Source organism: Nannospalax galili, unplaced genomic scaffold (assembly GCF_000622305.1).
Source record: "Nannospalax galili isolate Female #2095 unplaced genomic scaffold, S.galili_v1.0 scaffold3109, whole genome shotgun sequence".
NCBI lineage: Eukaryota > Metazoa > Chordata > Mammalia > Rodentia > Spalacidae > Nannospalax > Nannospalax galili.
The window spans coordinates 28,589-44,328 of record NW_008358944.1 but is presented as its reverse complement, the minus strand read 5'-3'; the positions used below and the strand labels follow the sequence as shown (position 1 = coordinate 44,328).

General features: G+C 45.7%; 1 protein-coding gene and 1 pseudogene across 2 annotated transcripts; both read left to right on the top strand.

The window, feature by feature from the left end:
• Positions 1 to 5,239: 5,239 nt before the first annotated feature.
• LOC103725289 (forkhead box protein D4) lies at positions 5,240 to 6,960 on the top strand. Its single transcript, XM_008822613.1, has one exon. The coding sequence runs from the start codon at positions 5,240 to 5,242 to the stop codon at positions 6,509 to 6,511; it is 1,272 nt and encodes a 423-aa protein (XP_008820835.1). The 3' UTR covers positions 6,512 to 6,960.
• Positions 6,961 to 10,314: 3,354 nt separating this feature from the next.
• LOC103725288 lies at positions 10,315 to 11,657 on the top strand (annotated as a pseudogene). Its single transcript, XR_001872162.2, has one exon. The product of XR_001872162.2 is annotated as a keratin, type I cytoskeletal 18 pseudogene (transcript).
• Positions 11,658 to 15,740: the final 4,083 nt, after the last annotated feature.

The window sequence follows — 15,740 nt, the reverse complement described above, 5'->3', positions numbered from 1 at the left end:
GCCTCTGAGGAAAGCTGACCCTTAAGAAGAGAACTGAATCACAAGAAGTCATTCATCAAAAGTAGATGCAGAGAGAGGCCTCTAGGTAGGTACCAGCATCATCTGTTGGGAGACAGGGAAGAAGGCAGAAGTGGCAGAATGCTAGAAAGCAAGGGCATGAGATAAAATTGGAGTTGTGAGCTGAGGCCAGGTTTGTGCTCTTTTTAGGACAGAGTAAACATTTGGATTAAAAAAAAATGAGACAGGCTACAGTGTAGCCCTTGTCAGCCAGGAACTCACTTATGTAGACCAGGCTGCCTGAACATACAGAGCTCTGTCTGCCTCTGCCTCCTGGTGCTGGGATTAAAGATGTGTGGCACCATGCCCAGTGGATTACACTTTCAAATTTTATTTATCATTTGTATGTGGGTGTGTGTGCATGGGCCACTGTACATGTGTGGATACCAGAGGACAACTTTGTGGAGTTGGAGAAGTTGGTTCTCTCCTTTCCACCTTTACGTGATCCCCAGGGATTGAATTCAGATCACCTGGCAAGCACCTTTACCTACTGAGCCATCTCTCTGACCCTTGGATTACTCTTGATGTACTGGGGAGTGACTAAAAGGTTAAACTGAGAGATGATTTGAGTATGAGCACTGTGGCAGATAGTTGTTCCTGTTTTAAAATTGAAAGCAGTGCTGCTGTGAACATTGCTGTGCATGCCTCTGAATTTTCTCTAGAATGTATGTGTGTGTGTGCACGTGTGCACGCACACACGTGCATGTGTAATCACTACCATGTAGGATTCACACATTAAAATTTTGCCTTTTTAAATCTCTTTTGCCTTCATTCCCTAGTATATGAAAGTACCCATTTTCTTAAACATAACTAAACCACATTTCAGTTTTTACTAGTTTAAATGGACTATATATCACTTTTATACTGTATTTTATAGTGTTTGTATTTTTTGAAGTGTATATTGCTCTGCCCTTCATTCTTTTTCCCCAAATGAAATATTTCCCAGTGAACACAGTCATATATTAACTGTACCTTCAGGAGATTTTAGACCTTGCCTCAGCTATCGATCCTAAGGAGGTTTTATTTTGTAATGTAGTAATAATGGCCAGTCTTTGCTATGGAAAGCTTGCAGGGTATTCTGATGATGGTGATCAGGGTTTAGACAGGAGATAGGACCAAAGAGTTCATATATCTGCCTGAGCACTTGTCTCCCTATTTGTAAAATGGTGGTAATAATACAATTCTCTCTGGATTAAATTAACGAATGCTGAATATAGAATCTCAACAAATATAAATTTCCACTATTTAGCAAGGTTTGCGATACAGTTCAACTTCATATCTTAAACAGTTCTTTGGGGAGCTTTTTGTAGCTGTCAGTGAAAAAGGACAAGAAAATCGGTACTGAGTTTAAGACAGTTGCAGGAAGTGTTGGCAGAGTTGTGAGGGAAGACTCAGTGACTGACAGTCAACTTGATAAAGTCTTGGGGCTTCATGCCTCTAGTTTTTCCTCTCTCTGTCGCTGTCAATAGGTGAGCTAGAAAAGAGCCTCAGTCATCTCTGAAGCAGACTCAGGGGGCTTTTAATTATTGTCCCTTCTTGTAATTCCAGATTTCTTTTGTGATGCTTTGCTTAGTTATATGGTATATAGATTTTTTTTTTAATGTTCTTGGGTCTGAGAATGTAGCCTAGTAGTACAGCACGTGCTTAGTATGTGCAAAATCTTGGGCTTAGCCTCCAGTACCAATAATTAAAGTAAAAAAGAAATTTTATGTCTTCTCATGGACATTTGTGCAGAAATTGAGTTTAAATAAAAATATCTTTCTAGGGTCTTTAATCACTAGACTGTGAAGTTTGAAGGCTGTTATTAACAAAATAAAATTTTTAAAGTGGTGATGACTAAGGCTTTGAAATGTTTTGGGCTTGGTGATGATCCATGAATTGAATAATTATTTCCTTTGGTTTAGTAGCGTACCCGAGAAAACCGTTATGTTTAGATTGCTTTGAAAGGATGTTCCTACTTCTAGAAATGCCTTACGTTTGTTGGAGTAATGTTGTTACCTGGCATGTACGTGCTGGGAACTGAACCCTAGTCCTCTGTAAGAGCAGCCAGTGTGCTTAAACTGCTCAGCCATCTCTCCAGCCCCTAGAATGTATTTTTTTAAAAAGGTTAGGTTTAACTGGGCATGGTAGCACACACCTTTAATCCCAGCTCTCAGGAGGCAGAGGCAGATCTCTGTGAGTTCAAGGCCAGCCTGGTCTACATAGTGAGTTCTAGGCCAACTGGGGCTATAGGGAGACCCTGTCTTAAAAATACCAAAATAAATAAATTAAAAGTAAATAAAGTTTAGATATATAGACACACTAATATCTTATAATGCTATGTACATTTGCTGCACCAGCATTGACATTACTATTATCTAAAGTCCACAGGTTTAGGTTGTTTAGAATATTTACCTAATATCTTTTGTTCTGTTTAAGAATCCCATCCAGGATAGACATTCCATTCTGTTGTCACATCTTAAATTCCTGTAGACTATGTCTTAGATTTCCGTTGTTTTGATGACCTTGGCAGTTTTAAGAGCTACTGCACGGGTACATAAGATGCTTGTCAATTGGGACTTGTTTTTGCACGATTAGGATTCAGGAGGAAGATCAGAGTGCCATTTTCATCACACCAACCAAATGCACAGTCCCTATGCTGTCTGGTTGGTGTTGGCCTTGATCTCCTGGCTGAGGTTTTATCAAGTTTCTCCACAGGAAAGGTTATACTTTTTTCACCTTTCGTGAAAGGAAGAAAAAAAGCACACACAGCCCACTCTGAAGCAGAAATGTGCTCCATGTCCTTGAGAGTGGAGTAGCCACACAAGCTGTTTGGAATTCTGCCAGAGAAACTTCTTTTCCCCATCTATTAATTTAAGCATTTATTTTTAACAATGTGGAAACAGATGTATTTTAGGCTTTCAGTTATAATCCAAAGCCACTTTATTTTATTGCACAAATTGTCCAGGCCTGGGCTGCAGGGAACTCTTTAATAAGATGGTTCTTGTGCCCCTTTGCCATACACCATAATGTGGGTGTTTTGTTTTGCTTTGTTTTCTAGTACAACCTTTCATTTGTAAATAACCCAAATCCCCATAGAAGTTGACTTTAGAAAAACTAACAATACTTTCTTTCCCAGGTTATCAGATTCCGAGGCTGTGGAGGAACTATGTCTCTCCACCAGGGGGTGAGGGTAGCAACTGGGGGTATCTGGTTGAAAGAGACAGACACCTGTCTGGCCCTCCTGGAGCTTAGTTTACAAGATCACACAAATAGTCCTTGGTAGATTTGGGATTCAAATCCAAATTTGAATTTGTTATTTATCCTCCCTTAAGCTGCACTTAATAGCCTTGAAAGGTTAAAACCTCAGGAGTAGAGGATAAGGCTTAAAGGCTTGCAAGGGAGTTGTTCTCCAAATTTTGTCCCAAAGGTGCTAGCTTCTTAAAAGTACTTTTTAATTACAAAGGCATGAAACTGTTTTTTGATAATCTTTGCCCTGGTGGTTGGCTTCTGATTTCTCACTGAAAATTCACTGCCATTTACAAACACAGGTAGAAGACTGACCTTTTGACAGTGGTATAACCAAATCCTTTCATACTATGTTTTATTAGACATCATCTAAAAAATTTCCCAAGTAACATGAACCTGTACCATGGTGTAGTATCTTGTTATGCGATTCCTAGTTATATAGCAAACATATTCTGCCATATTGTTTCTTTAGTTGGTGAGCTAATTCAGATGAAGCCAGTCTAAAAGCCTAGGTACTTCCAAGGACATCAGGTGAGACCAGCAGCTATCCTACTCCTGTGTAATGTAGGTGCTGCATGATGACCCAGATTTAGCTAATGACAGTGGCAGGTGGCAGGCAGCCCCTCTCCCTCATTTTAGTTTCAGGCTTTATACAGTAAAAGTGCTTCATGTTTCTGAAAAGACAGAATGGAGTGGGAAGGGGAAACAAGACTGTGAACATGGACAGGCCGTGCTATATTGAGGGCATTCCTTTACTTATGAGGCTACTTTGGGAAAGCAGGATTTTTATGGTGAAGCCAATTTTGTTGGTCAAGACCACTAAGAAGACACCAGTTGTCACTGAGATGCAAGAATGTTTTGTGGAAACCATTCTAGGCATGCATGTCTGTATGTGGAAGATGATGAAAGGTAGGTACCATTTTCCTGTGGCTAAATATTAGAAGAAGCTGGAGAATCACTACTGTAAAGGGATTAAGAAAATTATTTTTTAGCCCTCTTCTCACATTGGACTTCCACAGTTTGATATTAAGGTGTTTCAGTCTTCTGGGAGAACACTGGGCAGAGTTTGGTGGGAGGGAACAAGGCAGGCCCATGAGAGCTTCCCTTAAACTGGGGCTTGTAGTTGGAACCTTTAATCGCGCTATTCTGGATGAAGACAGAACCCACAAATGAAAATGGGTGTTGACCATCTGTGAAATTAGAAAACCTTTTTTTAAAAAAAAAAATTATTTTTTTAATGTGTATGCGTGTATGGCCTGCATGTAGCTAAGTGCACCACTGTGGTCCCATGCCCACGGAGGTCAAAAGAGGCTGTCAGATCCCCAGGACTGGAGTTAGGGTGGGTGCTGGGATTCGAACCCGGGTCTTCTGCAAGAACAACCAGCGTTCTTAATCCCTGAGCCATCTCTCCAGCTTTTTTATTGAAAACTTTATAGAAAACTTTTTTATTGTTACACATTTTATCAACGCAGATACCATTTCAGGCTACCCCCTCCTGCACCAAAGCGAATGCTAGGCCGAATGTTAAGGTGGTCACAAGTTGTGTTGAAATGTTTTCCTACCTCGCTTTTATTTGCAGTTTTAAACTGCATTAACAGAGCCCAGGCATCACCAGGGCCTTTTGACTGGTTAAACTAAGACTGGAGCATCTTTCTTGGAGGAAGGTGGGTGTAAGGAGGAGGGGAACCGAGGACCCTCATCATTGGACTGCGTCAGAAGGAAGTGGCCTGGCTCAGAGGTGGGGGAAGAAGGGTATAAAGCGGGAGTCCACCGCATAGGCGCTCAAGAAAAGCTGTCCGGCCGAGAACACAAAAGCGCATTACTGGACAGTGTTGAAAAGAGGAGATAGAAGGAAAAGAAGCCTTAGTCACCAGGAACAGCCCGACTTCTCGGCAGACTCATTCCCAGACAGCCCACCCCAGGTGAACGACCTCCCTCTGCAGGACCTGTCCCCATGAACTTAGCAGGGGTTAAGCACCTTTGCTCCATTCCGCAGCCCAGCCCCCGAAGCTCCGACGGGGATGACGGGGAGATCGACGTCCTGGGAGAGGAGGAAGATGCGGACGAGGCGGAGGACGAAGAGGACGACGAGGACGGGAGGAAGTGCTTGGCTCTGCGGTCCAGACCAGAGGCCGCCGGGCGCAGAGAGGACGCGCTTCCAGGACAGGGCGCAGGGGGCGGCGGCTTGAGCGTCTCTTCAGGGTTTGGTCGCAAGTTCCGAGCGCCGCAGAAGGCTGCGGCGGCCGCAGCGGACGCCCGGCAGCCGGCCAAGCCCCCGTACTCCTACATCGCGCTCATCACCATGGCTATACTGCAGAGCCCTCACAAACGCCTCACTCTCAGCGGCATCTGCGCCTTCATCAGCGGCCGCTTCCCCTATTACCGCCGCAAGTTCCCTGCCTGGCAGAACAGCATCCGCCACAACCTGTCGCTCAACGACTGCTTCGTCAAGATACCCCGCGAGCCCGGCCATCCGGGCAAAGGCAACTACTGGAGCCTGGACCCCGCCTCCCAGGACATGTTCGACAACGGCAGCTTCCTCCGGCGCCGAAAGCGCTTCAAGCGCCACCACCCGCCCCCGGGAGGCCAGCTGCACTACCCTTTCCCTCTGCCCGCGGCGCCTGCCACCCTGCACCGCTCCCACCCCGGCCTCCTGCTCCGGTCCCTCGCCCCGCCGCACGTCCCGGGAACCCAACACTCCGCAGCACTGCTGCACCCGCATCCTCTGCGCTACCTGCTGCTCTCCGCCCCCGCCTACGCCCAAGCACCTAGGAAAGCGGGCGGCACCTACCTGGCGACCCCCGGCGCCAGCCCCTCGCTGCAGCCCTCGCTGGGCTCCCAGCCTTGGGAGGAGGCGGAGGGCTCTGTGTGCGGGCCAGGATGTACGTCATTTAGTATCGAGAGTGTCATGCAAGGGGTCAGCGGAGGGGGAGCTGGGGCTGTGCAGAGTCTGACCCCGGCTCCGTGGAGCGACTGCCACCTGCTTCAGCACCCATCCTGTCTGTTACACCCCCAGTCCGCTGCCCTTTTGCTGCACGTGCCCGCCGCCTCCGGGACGACGCAGCAGCACAGCACCAGCAGCTGCGCTCCGGATAAAGGTGCGCTGCTGGGCCGGCGCCTGTCTGCGGTCGCCGCGCTGCTGCGGCATCAGCCTGCAGCTGAGGGCTCCGGGCTGACAGCTCTGGCCGCCCTTTCGAGTCGAGAGGGGACCTTGCCTGCGTTTTGAACAGATTCCATCTGGCACACCTGGAGCCTAGTGGCTGGTTGGAACCACCGCTGTCGGGTTTTCACCTGTTGGCTAGTCTGGTGCATATAAAACCAGCAGCAGTTCCGAACTGTTAGAACCGCACTCCACTCTTCTGCCCTCTTGAAGACCCCAAGGTGATAAAATTCTCCACCATCAAGTCTCGCTTTTTTCTTTCCGCCTTCACTTGTGACTCCACAGCTTTTCCGATTTGCACAATTCCGAGGAACTGTGAGCTATGGACGTGAGTGGGGATATTTTACTCTGTTAATAAAAAACAAAACCTCTAAGGCAAAAACAACCTCTCCTCCATTCCCTAGATCTGCAAGTATCTGCTCCAGTCAAAAGCAAAACTTCCACCTGCCGGTGACTTCCTGAAGTCCATGTGTATATATATAAGTAGAATCTTAATTTCGTACATTTATTTCTTGTGTGCGTGTGAAGTGCCGTACTCCTCTGGGAAGTGTTAAAATTAAATCTTAATTACAGAGATTAAATAAAATATTAAATCAGGACACTACATCGTTTACTTTCTATTATGTCTCATTTGCTTTCTTAAGTGGAATTTCTTTTTAAACGGTGCACTCTTCTCTCACTGTTTTTATGATTCATTATAAGAGCAGGAATAACACATTTTTAATAAGGGTTTTTTGAAAATCTTTAAAAGTTTAAGAAGGCTCTCTAAAATTCTTAAAATTTGAGGCTGAAAAGTTTTACCTTATAGAATAGGTTGAATACTTTTGAAACTTCTAGAAGGAAAAAATGGGAGGAACAGTACAATCTCCATTCTTCCTTTCTCTCTGTGTAGCTCAGGCTGGCCTCCAACTAGCGATCCTTGTACCTCAGCCTCCAGGATACTGGGATTACATTATGCTGGATTTATTTACCATTTTTCTAAAGTTGGTATTTTTTTCTGAGCAAGTTGGTGGATTTGAGATCAAATTGGAATAAAGCAGACAGACATCTCGGGAAAGCACAAGGCCATGTATGTATATGAAGCCACTAGTGTTTTCAAGGTATTTTTTCTTATAAAATAAAATTAATATCTGAGAGGTTTTGACAATTATTATTCAGCTTCAGATTATTAGAGAAACAAGAGACTGCCCAGCACTCAAGACCACCCGGAAAGGCTGGATTTTAGAGGTTGAGTGGTGCCGAGCTTGTCCTCGGAAGGGTTTCCTTAAGATCCTATTTCTCGGCTTTGAGGACAGCCTCTCCGAAAGCGGGAAAGTCGTTTCCGCCTCCACTCCTCACCCTTGGCTCTGAAGGCCTCACTTCCGGTAGGAGGGAAACATTTATCTTACCCTTTAATTGGTCGATTTTTGTTTGCTTTATTTTTAAATGCCAGCTTCTTATTTACACCCCATTACTTATCAGTCCACTTGAGAGGCCACCCCTTCCGGCTCCACTGCTCTGTTCTGCAAATTTCCCAAGCCTGGGCCTGGAAGAGCTGGCAACTCTCTCCCTTTGCTGGTGCCCCCTTCGACCCCCACAGCACTACCCGCGTCCTAAGCAGACACCTTTTGAAGCGAGACTCTGAGAGTTTAGCCGCAAACCATAATAAAGGGCTCCTGTTTCATTTCCAGTCTTCAACCTTTCGGTTCGCGAGTCCAGTTCCTCTTTGCGCTTTGTGTGCAAAGGTGTCCCCAGGCCTGCCCTCGCTCAGGTATTCAGTTAAACTTCCCTCTGCTCTAGCCAGCACCTGGAGAAAAACTCACCCCCTTATGGGTTCGAATTTTCTTTCCTCCTAGCTGAAGCCAGGACCGTCATGCGGACCACAGGGTCAAAGCCTATACCAGGCTGGGCCCCAAGTTTTAAATTTTCCCTAACGAAATCATATCAAGCGACGACTTCCTAAAAGGGCGATGGCAGAACAAAAACAATGTGGTTCTTCAATCGAACTTGGCGCTAGGCGTCCGCTTGGCCTGAACGCCTTGATGATGGAAAGCTCTGGCCTCCGGATGCGACCCATGTGGAGCGCCCGCCCTCCTGCTGACGGAGAGCAGGTGCAGGGGCTCCTGCGCATCCGCGGGTACCCTGTGCACCCACAGCTGCTTCGTTGCGGGCCTGGCGTCCTCACTGCACCTCGTCCCTCTGGGCACAGAGGGCGCGTCTCTGTGGCTCCTGGTGTTCAGCAGGTCATCCCTGGTCTCCTTCTGGACCACGCAGAACCTCTGGTAGTGGCTCTGGATCCCTGTCGAATCGGGTCTCCTAGTCCTGCCTCTGGGCTTGAAAACCACGAGGTTTCTGAGATCCCGAGGGCTAGACGGTCTTCGCCCCTCACCGGGTCCTGTTCCGGACAGGCTAAGTGGATGTGCAGAGGTGACCCAGGTGGAGCCAAGTGCTAGGGTCTGTGCGGTGAGAGGCAGCTGACCAGCGCCACCGGGAAGAAACTGTTCTAAGCGCTGCGCTGTAGGGATGCAGAACTCCGAGCATCCATATCTGCTCCTGCTGTGCATCCCCAGCATTCACTGGGGAACAGGCTTATAGACTCCTCCAGTTTGCAGATGAGAAATTTGTGCCTGGGAGAAATGAAGTCTCCTGGGACCTTTGGGCGACAGAATCAACCCGGTGCAGTTTCTGAACCATGAATTCCATCCGTACCCGCGGCTTTGTCCTATCCCAGCCTCGGGTTCCTTATCGCAGCCCTCCACCTCAACCCCATTTCTTTGCTGCAGACGGAGTCCCAGGGCGCACTTGCGCATTTTCCTAGCCCAGTGCTCGACCTCTCTTCCCGCGGGTAGCTAGAAAAGCACAGCGATGGCGAAGTCAAGGCCAGAGTTCACAAGGTTACGCCCCGCCCCTGCTGAACTAGAACCCTAGATAGCCAAGGAGGAATCAGGAAAGACTCCTGAGAGTTTCCCCTTCCAGGCGTGATTTTGTACTCATTCCGCTGGTACTCATTCCGCACCCACCACCATCCCGCAGGTCCAGAGTCTCCTCTCGGCAGTCCTCCGCGGACGCTGCTCCCATAGCCACTTGCTCTCCCAGTCTTCGCTTAATGCTGGGGCCTAGAAAGGTGCCCAGGGGTTAGATGACACAGACTTGGGGTGAAGAAACGAGACCCTAAGGTGGGGGAGACAGCGATGAGAAGGACTAGTTCTCGGCTATTTAAGCCTGGGTCTGCTGTAGTGGGAGTGGAGGCCAGATCGGTGCGGAGAAGCTGGGAAACTGTCTAGGATCAGCGGACTAGGATCCCGGGAGCTGACAGAGGGTTGGGAGTCAAGGTGCCTGTCTGTTGGCACCGATCACTTCAGTCGCAGTGTCAACTGGTGAGAAAGTAGCTTTCCAGGAGCCCTAATCCTTACCTCGAGTATCCAAAATGAGTTTTACCTGCTTATTGGAATGTAAGCTAAGGCACCTGGGAATTGCTTTCATCTTTACACACCCAAATCACACGTGGTAGCTGGGTAGATGATCTAGAACCACACAGAAACGAGGGGAAAAATAAGTACAGAACTCAATCCGTTTGGCACTGAGATCAAGCAAATGTATTCTAAGATGATGATAGGTTTTACTGGGAGCGTGGGAGACTCACTTCTTCCCATTTGGGAAGAATGTTCAGGATTTTTCCCCCCACATCGACACATGATTGCAATCTACTCCGTAATGTACTCCAGTTGCCAATACCTTGTAACTTTTACAAAACAGTTTAGCCTTAATAGCTGTTTTCCCACGTCGGCACTGAAATTATTAACATGGCTTTTAAGCGTTCCTTGATTCCATCCGCACCACCACTGGCTGAAAAGAACTTAGGTAAGAGTTAATGATATTGAACGCCCGAACTTGAGTCCTGGTCTCTCGCATCGCGCTCCACTCGAGACACCATGAGCTTCACTACTCGCTCCACCACCTTCTCCAGCAACTATCGGTCCCTGGGCTCGGTCCGGTCGCCCAGCCAGCGGGTCCGGCCGGCCAGCAGCGCGGCCAGCGTCTATGCAGGCGCCGGGGGCTCGGTGTCCCGCTCCAGCAGCGTCTGGGGCAGCTCGGGATCCGCAGGCCTGGTGGGAATGGGCGGCATCCAGACGGAAAAAGAGACCATGCAAGACCTGAACGACCGCCTGGCCTCCTACCTGGACAGGGTGAAGAGCCTGGAAACCGACAACAGGAGGCTGGAAAGCAAAATCCGGGAACATCTGGAGAAGAAGGGGGCCCAGGGGCCCAGAGACTGGGGACACTACTTCAAGATCATCGAGGACCTGAGGGCTCAGATCTTTGCAAGTTCTGTGGACAATGCCCGAATCGTCCTGCAGATTGACAACGCCCGTCTTGCTGCCGATGACTTCAGAGTCAAGTATGAGACAGAACTGGCCATGCGCCTGTCTGTGGAGAATGACATCCATGGACTCCGAAAGGTTGTTGATGACACCAATATCACAAGGCTGCAGCTGGAGACAGAAATTGAAGCGCTTAAGGAGGAGCTGCTGTTCATGAAGAAGAATCATGAGGAGGAAGTCAAAGGCCTGGAAGCCCAGATTGCCAGTTCTGGTTTGACCGTGGAAGTGGATGCCCCCAAATCTCAGGACCTCAGCAAGATCATGGCAGACATCCGAGCCCAGTATGAAGAGCTGGCTCAGAAGAACCGTGAAGAACTGGACAAGTACTGGTCCCAGAAGATTGAGGAGAGCACCACAGTGGTCACCACCCAGTCCACTGAGATCAGAGATGCTGAGACAACACTCACAGAGCTGAAGTGCACTTACCAGGCCCTGGAGATTGACCTTGATTCCATGAGAAATCAAAAGGTCAGTTCGGAGAATAACCTGAGGGATGTGGAGGCCCGCTATGCTGTGCAGATGGAACAGCTCAATGGCGTCCTGCTGCACCTGGAGTCCGAGCTGGCACAGACTTGGGCAGAGGGGCAGCGCCAGGCCCAGGAGTACGAGGCCCTGCTGAACATCAAGGTCAAGCTGGAGGCTGAGATCACCACCTACCGCCGCCTGCTGGAAGATGGAGAAGACTTTAGTCTCAATGACGCCCTGGACAGCAGCAACTCCATGCAAACCATCCAGAAAACAACCACCCGCAGGATCGTGGATGGCAAGGTGGTATCCGAGACCAAGGATACCAGAGTGCTGAGGCACTGAGGCATTCCAGCGGGGTACCCTGGGGATAAGGCGATAATAAACCTTCAGACATCAAAAAAAAAAAAAGAGTTAATGATATTAAAATCAAAGTACTTCCCTCAAAAGAAAAACAAGGCAGGAAAAGGAAAGAGGATTTGAGGCTACACTGTGAAGCTAAGCTCCACCTTAGAACTCTGTTGCTCAACTACCTTAATAAGGTCTAGGGTTACAAGAGTGAAACTCCCATTTTCCTGTTTTCTTGGAAATGTTTTTTGAAGTCAGTACCTGAGAATATTCTGGGACAGTTAAGACTTCCTTCCTTAGTGAAGCAGTTTCTGATCCCAAATCCAGGCAACAAGAGCAATGGAACCTGAGTGATGCTGTCATGTAGCTAAGCATAGCCGTGATTCAGCTTAAAGCCCTAGTTATGACCCATAGTTTGTAAGATTAGGGTGACTGTTATTGTTATCTGTAGCTTTTTGTGCCATATTCCAAATGCTTATTTGTTTCTCATTTTAAAAGTCATTAAAAATGGAAACTTCCAGACATAAAGAGAACAGTGTAATCTCCCTGCTTGGTTGTTTGCAGTATAGTCTAGCCAACCACCATTGCTTCGTCTTTGTCACCTAGCAGTACTCTATTCTCTAGATCATTTGGTATCAAATTCAAGATCCTAGCCTTTCCTATCATTTTAAATATTTCTTCAAAAGACAAGAACTCCATCAATTTAACCATGTTCCCACTGTCACACTGAAATAATTCACTGGCAGCAATGATTTATCCAGGCAATATTTAAATAGTCTCAATCGTTGCAAAACATTTGAGGTCACTCTAACCCTTTTTTTATCCCCCTCACCATGTACTTTTGTTGAAGAAACTGAAGAATTTGACATTAAAGATTTTCTGCCCCCAGGTAATATTCTCATGGCAAAACAGACTCATGGTAAGGCTTTTTATTCAGATTTTAGAATATTGGCAAGCATGGGTTTTGGAAAGCTTATATTAATTCTTCCTATCTGCTTCTTATATTTTTTAAAAAATTGATTATCATTTTGTCTGTGTTTATAGAAATACAAAATTACTAATCAAATACATCATCTAAAATTTAAATCTAGTTTTATTTCAGTGAGAATAAAGACCTTTTCATCTTTAAGTTTTTAGCTGGAAATCCATTTTGTTTTCTCTTATTTTGTGTTTTAGGATATAAATGCTAAAATGTACTTCTCAGTAAGGATCAGGATAAAGTAAGAGCAAATTCTATGCTTATAAAAAGAAAATTCATTTTAGGAAAACTCCAAATTAAAGAAAATATGGCTATGAAAGAAATTAGACTGGACAGAAAAAAATCATTTGAATGGGAGAAGTAAGTTTAGTGAAAACGGAAGGTAGCCAGCTACTTTGACTTCTTATTACTGACTGTGCAAACTACTTCCATTTCCATTCTTCACTGTACACTGGCTCCTACAATTTTCTAGTTCTGTAGCAGTTTACAGAAGTTTCTGTGGCCACAGACTCTCCGGGAAGGAACAAACCAAATCATATTCATTTTTAAATTAATTTCAAAACAATCCTGATATATTGTTTAAAATGCATTGGCTAGTGTGTTTATAGCATTGGTAAACAGTGGTAAATGAGTGGTATATAATTTAAGTTTAGTTAGATTAAGTATTGTTCAAATGTCCAATATTACTGCTTTAAAAGCATTATTCACTTAGAACAACATAGAGGAAAGGCTGGTTTTGCATATTGTAAAACTGTACTTTAGTTTTTAATAGGTCTCACTTCCTAATCATTTTATATCTACCTAGTGTGCAACAGATATTTTATGTAATACTGTTGGATGCTGTTTTATTTTCTTCTGCTTTCCAGTTCACTACATTTAGCACTTAATGCCATGACATATCACACACATTTACATATATTTTAATTGTATAATGTATTTGACATTCAGTAGTTTAAAAGCTTTAGTCTTGGGGTAGATTATAAATTTTTATTGAAACTATTAAATACTTATCGCAAGGAAATACCATTTGTTTGGTAAAATCAAACTTAGACTCATGTTTCCTTGGGAACTAGTCTAGTTTCCAAGATTAGACCTTGGGGAGGTGTTGAGTCTTTGTGTGAAATATGTGTGATTTATTCCAGTTCTCCTCCCCTCCAGCTCCCTTGTGACTTGGAGTAAGCAAGTTAACCTCTCCAAGCCTCAATTTCCCTAACAATATAATGGCAATAAATATAGTTTTTACCTTACAGTGTCACCATGAGATTACTTGAAATAACAACCAGGAAGTGTTTGGTGCAGTCTCATGTATACATCCTCTATAAGTGAAAGCTGTGAATTCATCATATTAACTTGCTGAGTTCATAATAATGGCTAGGATTCCTCACTGTTGGTGGAATCTTGCTGGCACCTGTCTCTGTGGTCCCAGTCAGACTTTACATGGTGGGCTTCCTTCACTCACTGCCACACAGGCCTGGTGGACAGGACATGTTCCTGTCAGAGATTCCTCTGATGTTAAGAGATAAACCATGTACCATCGCTTCCCAGGAAGGATAAAATCTCTGCTCATACAGAGCCTTGGCCTTGTCTTTCATGGAAGACCCGGAGAATAATAAACAACTACAGAATCTCTAAAATTTAAATTAGTATGTGTAGGATAACAGGGACGGTATCTCTCCTGTGAATGACCCACTTTCTTTCTGTCCAGCTTAACTTTCACTTGTATAGATTTAGTTCCCATTTCTTTCTTTTTTAAATTATTTATTATTATTATTATTTATTTTATGTGTATGACTATATTGCTTGCATGTGTGTAAGTGCATCTACATCATACAATGCCCACAGAAGTCAGAAGAGAGAGTTGAATCTCCTGGAACTAGAGTTAGGAAGGTTGTTAGCCACCAAGTGGGTGCTGGGGATTGAACTCAGGTCCTCTGCCAGAGCAGCCAGTTTTCTTAACTGCTGAATCATCTATCCAGCCCCTATTTCCCATTTCTTTTTTCCAGAAAATATTTACCAAGCAATTACTCCCTGCGAAGCACTGTGCCAGGAGCAAGTGACTCAGTGATGATCAAGACAGATACAATTTGAACCACTGGTGCTTGAAGATCAGCTCTGGACACAGCCACAGAAGTGGACAGTGTCATGCTAGGCAAAGCCATGGTGTTTTTTTAAGATTTTATGGGGCTCGAGAGAAGGCTGGGCAGTTTAGAGTACTGGGTCCTTGCAGAGGACTTGGGTTCAGTTCCTAGCACATGCTTGGTAGCTAACAACTGTCCTAACTCTACTTCCAGGGGATTTGACTCTCTCTTCTGACCTCTGTGGACATTGCATCATGTGGATGCACTTACACACATGCAAGCAATACAGTCATACAGATAAAATAATAATAATAATAATAATAATAATAATAAATAATTTTAAAAAGAAAGAAACTCCAGTTCCAGGGGTTCTGACTCACTCTTCTGACTTCTCTGGGCGATTGCATGATATTGATGCACTTACATGCATGCACACAAGACACTCATATACATAAAATAATAATAGCATGTAAGGAGGAAGAGCAGAGGGAGGGGACTTCCCTGAGTAAGAGACACACAGAGTCCTGAAGGTTGAGGAAGAACTAGCAAGGAAGAGAGAGAGGATCTGTGAGCAGACATCTACTTGTGGGGCATGGCCAGCCAGCTTATCTGTTGCAACATTAAATTTTTGCAAGGATAGGTGAGTGCTTCCCACAGACCCTAACTGTCAGCTTGACTGAATCTGGAAGCAAGACAGCATGTGGTTTACTCATGTCCTGCCCAAGAAAGCTGCCTGGAGGCATGAGGGGACCTCATTCAGCAGAAGGGAACAGAGGTAGCCCAGTAGACTGTAGTAAGGTTGTGGGTGGAATGGCACATGGCCCCCTGGAATAGAAATCCATTTGCCTACTTACGTGAGACCTGCAGAGGAGACTTTCCTAACAATGGAGGAGGTATTTCTAAAGGACTCACAGAAGCATCTGAGAGGGACTTGGCTTCACTGTGTGTCAGATGCAGGGGCAAAGATGCTAGAGCCACAGTAGTGACTCAAGTGTCACTGTTCAGCACCACCGTAGCATGCATGGGATCCAGTTTATCCCCAACACTGGATGGTATCAGTGAAG